The sequence below is a fragment of the Solanum dulcamara genome, chromosome 3 (assembly GCF_947179165.1).
Source record: "Solanum dulcamara chromosome 3, daSolDulc1.2, whole genome shotgun sequence".
Lineage (NCBI taxonomy): Eukaryota > Viridiplantae > Streptophyta > Magnoliopsida > Solanales > Solanaceae > Solanum > Solanum dulcamara.
The window spans coordinates 59237251-59243320 of record NC_077239.1 but is presented as its reverse complement, the minus strand read 5'-3'; the positions used below and the strand labels follow the sequence as shown (position 1 = coordinate 59243320).

The 6070-nt window shown below is 35.9% G+C and overlaps 1 protein-coding gene across 4 annotated transcripts; it reads left to right on the top strand.

Annotated features, from left to right (window-relative positions):
• Nucleotides 1–210: 210 nt before the first annotated feature.
• LOC129882638 (uncharacterized) lies at nt 211–6025 on the top strand. Of its 4 annotated transcripts, none has more exons than XM_055957019.1 (6): nt 211–483; nt 1446–1746; nt 1874–1931; nt 2650–2762; nt 3644–3794; nt 5668–6025. In XM_055957019.1, the coding sequence occupies exons 2-6, from the start codon at nt 1492–1494 to the stop codon at nt 5724–5726; spliced, it is 636 nt and encodes a 211-aa protein (XP_055812994.1). In that variant the 5' UTR covers nt 211–483; nt 1446–1491; the 3' UTR covers nt 5727–6025. The 4 variants fall into 4 exon arrangements, with proteins under 4 accessions (XP_055812994.1, XP_055812991.1, XP_055812993.1 ...); XM_055957016.1 differs by having other exon boundaries at nt 219–483; nt 3644–3878; XM_055957018.1 differs by lacking the exon at nt 211–483 and adding an exon at nt 532–788 and having other exon boundaries at nt 3644–3878.
• Nucleotides 6026–6070: the final 45 nt, after the last annotated feature.

Sequence of the window (6070 nt, the reverse complement as noted above, 5' to 3'; positions counted from 1 at the left end):
TGACATAACTCTCAATGGAATTTGTCTAATCTCCTCTACTTTCAAATTCAAATGTAATGAAAAGTTCTTTTAGGATGTCAAGAGTTCCATGCCCTTTTGGAGAGTAATTAAAAAGGCAAGAATGTCATGTCGAGGAAGGAGGTTTATATTCACACGGCTACAAGGTCCATGGAAATTCGTGTCACCTGTTTCTCGTTTTCTCACACGCCTTTTGGGAGGGTGTGTCGTCAGCATAATAGCGCAGACCCCCACCCCCATTCCCACCGCTGCCCGCAAAAAAAAAAAAAAAAAAACACACACCATATTAGAACAATCCGTCTCTTCTTTCAAATTTTTCATTAACCATTTTCTCTCCCAAAAAATCTTTCATTTTCTAAAAACCCTAGATACCGTTTCTCTTCCATGGTTCCTCTCTCTTACCCCTTTATGCCTACTTCCTGAACCATTGGTGGTCAAATTTGTCAGAATTCTTGTGGAATTTCGGTTCGATTTTTCTTCCAATTCATGTGTTTTCTGAATTTATTGAGTTTTTCTCTTTGTTTCATGCTTAATCCATCTGATTATCGCTGTTTTACCGTCGATTTGGCTAAAGGCGTTGTCTTTTCTTCCTTCTGTTTTTTTACTTTCAATTTTACCCTTGCGTTGTGATCGTTGTACTGGTTTACTATTCTATTTAGTTTGGAGTGGATTTTTAGTCGCCACAGTTGTATGCGATTTTTTTGGGATAATCTCACCAAATTTGCGGATTGTTTTTTTGGAATTCTGTACTTAATGGTGTAACTTCACAGGTTTGTGGAAAAACATTACTTTCAAATGATTATTTTTCTTATTGATTGGATCCAAATAATTTGGCATTGAACTTTGGCAGTTCTGCTATTGTTGAGGATTGTATTTTTTTTCCGCCGTTCTGCTATTGTTGAAGATTGTATGTGGTGCCACTATTGATTTCATGACCATGTCCAATTAGATGTATGTCTGTTTGGAATCTAATATGTGAGGCCAATTTTGAAACTTTTTACTTTCTTAAAGCAAAGCTATTTGATTCAGTTGTGCTCAGTATCAAGTCATCAACCAAAGTGCTGGCATATGGCTTGTGAAGGCTTCTAGTATCGCAATCACAGGGCAAATTGGCTGTCTCTTTGTTTTCGTTTTCCATGTAGAGATATGTGGGATGGCACATCAGGAAGAATATGTTGTTGTTTGCTTAAATACTAATTCCATCATATGTTACTTCTTGGTTACATCCATCTGTCTTTTTACAAATTTATCAAAAGCTTACGTGGAAGTGCATTTTGGAACTTTAAATGCCTGAAGATGGTTTCTAATTTACCTTATGCATTGGAATTTGGGAGGACATGTTTTGATAAAATTACACCTTTAGTTGGTCCATGTTTATTTATGTCCTTCCTATTCTGATTGCATAATTTTGTTCGGCATCGTCTTAGGAGCCATAAGGCCGAAGCTGCTATTGGGAAGCACAGGCAATCATAGATGAGCACCCAAGACAGCAGGGCACTTCCGATTAGGTATACAAGGAATCACTCAAGAAGGAAGACGTTACTGGATGTAGATCTAAACGTTGCACCCCCATCTGATATTAGGGATCAGGAAGGACCTTCAAGTCATGTTGTTCCTGGGGTTGTGCCACCTGTACAAAGAGGTGCTTCTTCGACACCTGCCCCAATTGATGTTGAGGCACTTGATGATGATGTGGTGATAATATCTTCCCCAAGGGCACTTGCAGAAGTACGCTCCACTATCCAACTCCAATGCTTTCCCTTAACAATTTTTTTGGTGGTGCATTATCTTGTGATTGCACTTGTATTTCAACCTTATGACTAATTATATGAGAGATCTTACATGATTTCCCTAGGCAAAAAATAGCAACATCAGGACTCTTGGACAGATTATCCTTGTTGATGAGGATTCTGGTAATTCACTCTTCTTAAAACTGTTACAGCTGTAGATCGTGTGTGCTCTTTTTCTGCTGTAAAGCTTTATGTTGCTTTAGATGTCAAAACTTTCTAGTAAGAAACAGGTCGGAAGTACCTCCCTTTGTCCCCTATACTGGTATATTTGGATTTTCCCTCTACTGTTATGTTTAACACTCTCTTTTAGCTGCTGCTTTCATGGAGTTAATTTTCAATCTATTAGATATGCAGGGTACTGTAAAACCTCTTATCTTTTGAAGATACGGATTGAATGTAGGATCTAATTGTATATATATCTGTGTGTGTGTGTGTGTTCTTTTAGAATGGAGCATTAAATTGATGTTTATTATTGAAATTAAATGCCAAGTAGGAAAATGAATGTCCTAAATGTAAATATCAGTTTGAATATTGATGACGCATAGTGGACATTTGCCAGTAGTTACATAATATTCTGATGTACTTTTTGTGATATTTTCGCCTAGGGGGGGGGGTACTTTTTGTGATATTTTCACCTATGGAGGAAAATAAGAGGTGATATAAGTACCATGAGATTATATGGACAATTTGAGGCATGTGGTATGATTCTCTGAATCAGCATCAGAGCGGTTGGATTAATACCATGTTGGGCACTTCTTTCTCCTTGGAGAGTTAGACTTTGACTTTGGCTATTTCATTTGCCTCCCTTGAGATTGGTCTGATTGACTTTTAATTACTGCAGAGGATCATTTGCCGAAGTTTAACAGTCGCAACAAGCGCAGAAGAGTCTCAACAAATCAGTCAGCATCAATTGGTGACATTTACATAAACCTAGAAGCAAATAGCAGCTTAAAGGTAACTATAGGTCTTTTTATGCTGTGTTGAACGTTCTTTACAACATGAGTGTTCTTATTTCTCCCTCATTGGAAATAAAATAAGATAGAATATGTGTGTTCTTGTTCAACTGATTTGTCTCTTCACTTATTGGAAATAAAATAAATTAAGGTATGAGTGCTCGTGTTCAAGTGATTTCTTTTTCAGTTATATTCATAAACTTCAAAATTTCAAAAGGATCTAGTGCCGCTAGTGTCACAACATAATTCTGACATGTCTTTTGCGACAAAGGATGTCTGGTTTGGTCTCTTATTTCTTTTGTCATGTATTATTTACCTTTCTTTTTGGCCATTAACTTTCTACGTACATGTTATCAATTGTCATGATCTTGGGTGTGTGTAGCCTGAAAAAAGAGAGCAAGACATTTGGTGTATTCCAGAAGCTTAAACTCTAGCCACGATGTATCTTTTCCATAGTTTTATGGTCTTGCTAGCTAATTGCATTATATGTTATATGTGCATCCTGAAAATGGAGAGCAAAGCATTTGGTGTAGTGTAGAAGCTTCAACTCTAGGCCAATGTACTAGTTTTATGGGCTTGTTAGTTAGTTGCGCTCTTTCTTAGCTTCTTATTTCAAGCCTACACTTCTTGGGTTTTTGAAGTTGTTTAACTTATAGCAGCTTGTTCCTTGATTTCAATCTGAATCCATCATTAGAAATGTCTTATTCCAATTTCCAAGTTCTTGCTTCTGTTGGAATCAATTCTTTTCATATGACATTGTTAGCTAACTATTGGTGTCATCGTCGGGGACTTCCATTTATCAGTGCATATGTGACCTGTTTAAGTCTGTTACTTGAAATCATTTTATGCGTGATTTATATTATTCCTTGTCATTGATGCCAGGCAGTCACTGCAGAGAGTGCAATACCACCAAAGCCAATTCAACCCACATTTAGCTGTCCAGTATGCATGGGAACCTTAGTTGAGGAGATGTCAACGAAATGTGGTCACATCTTCTGCAAGGCTTGCATCAAGGCTTCCATAGCTGCTCAAGGTAAATGTCCTACTTGTAGGAGGAAAATTGCCATGAAAGACACAATACGGGTGTATCTTCCTGCCGCAAGTTGAGATAATAGAGGTTGGTCTTCCTATCCCAACAAACTGGGGGATAAAGTCCCATCTTCTTTCTGTGCTTATTTGGTGCATATTAAGCATACTATTGTATGCCAGAATATTTACTTAAACACTGGGAAATGGTATTGGAATAATTATATCATATACTCTCTTTTTTTTTTATTTTTTTTTTTACAAAAATCGAGTCATAATTGCTAGTGGATGAGATAGAAAATAGTATGTTATCAATAAATGGAAATTGACATCACGATTAAATTGATTTTGGACATGAACTGTCATCAAATTAATGTGAATGCATTTTACCCTTACAAAAATAACAATCGTTTTATGCACACAATACAGTCTATTTCATCTAAGTTACTAGTTACTACTTATATATATACTTCATGAGTATCTGTCTCTCCAGTGCTACTTACCTGTTTGAGCGACTTTCCGGTTTATTGGGCCATCTTATTGTTATTTGGAGGTTTTGCTTGCATAATGATGCTAGAAAGTGCTTTCATTGACGAATTTTGCCAACATGGTTGTTTCTGACCCTGCAGTCTTTCCTTATAGTAGCAGTAGTAAAAATGATATTCTCCCGTTATTAGATGAGAACCAGAGGTGGTTTTAAGTTTATGTAATGTGAACAGATGACCCACAATGATAAGAACAATGTTGCAATTAATCTTAACTAAATAACTAGGAAAGGCATAGAGCTTGTGTAAATTTAGTACTTGCATTTTTTTCTTGGATGTATTTTTTTTTTGTGGCATCCTTGAGCCAAGGGTCTATTGGAAACAACCTCTCTAACTTTGAGGTAGAGGTCTAGGTAGAGGTCTGCATACACTTTACCCTTCTCAAACCCTACTTTGTAGGACTTTTTCTTTTTCTTTTTGTTCTCATTAGCTTTTAGCATGACCTTTTTCTTTGTTTATACGTACTTAGTTTTTCCTTAATTTAACAAACTTTTTGTGAGGTCTGCAGTGTAATTTGATCTATTCACTCTAGACTTTAATTCAGTTTCCCGTTGTAGATAATTTGATTTACTTCAATTTTTTATTCAGATTCTTTTGATCTATTTTTGAATTTAGATGTGGTGGAGATTTGTTCTGTTTACTTCTTAACAAGTTAATACCTATCTTATAAGCACTACTTTGTTTCAATATAAGATCCCAAGTGACGAAAGTGTCTTTTAATTTTATATACTTTGTGCCCAGTCAAATTAAAACAATGAAACAGGGTGTGTGTGCTCCTGTTTTAATTTAAGTGTCTTAGTTTGACTTGACATGGAGTTCAAAAAAATAGGGGAGAATTTTAAATCTTGTGTCTTAAACTAAAATGTGTAATGTACCAAAGTACCCTTTTATTCTTCTGGTTTTAAACAAGTTGGGTAGCATGTTGAATTAAAGAGCTACCAAATATAGAAAGATATATTCCTTTCAAAATAAGACTAAAAATTAGCATAAGAACTTAAATTGAGACAGACGGGTTATTATTTTTGAGGTATACCTTGTTAGATAGCATCTTATATTAGGTTGAATTTGGTATCCCACATATGTGGATTGATGCAGATTTGACACTACTTGACCCAATTTGTAATGTTTGACACTGAATCTTAGGAGATTCACCTTCAGTACAACCAAATCACAACTGATATGTCCCCCGTCCCATTGCCATCTTGAGATGAAGTCGTGCTGAATAATTATTTTGTTTTCCTACGATTGTCTTTAAGTTTCTTATTTCCTTATGTAAGTTATTGCAGATGGATGAATGCATTTTTCATGTCTTAACACTTTTGTTGTATGTTGCAGGGGGCGGCCACCATTTTATTTGGCCTACGGAGGAATTACCTGTAGAGGCTTCTTGTTAAACTACATGGATTGAGGAAATATTGGAGGTTTCGGGAGAGGCATTGTTGGGTGGAAGTATAATTGCTGTTCATTGTTAGACTGGATATTTTGGATGTAGCTAATATCGTGCTTTTTTCTTCGCTTTCAAAAACTAGCTAGTGGAAACTATGAAGTTCTTGAACTTCTGTTTTTTACATTCTAGCTCTTGTTTACTTGACTTATTATCAGTTCCGGAATTATTGTTCAGTCCTTGTGGAAAAAACTGTGAATGGGAAAAATGAAAAAAGATTGGTTAGAAACCATGGTATTTGAGGGTAAATTTGTGTCAGGTTCTTGATCGCAAAGTTATATCCTATTCTTACAG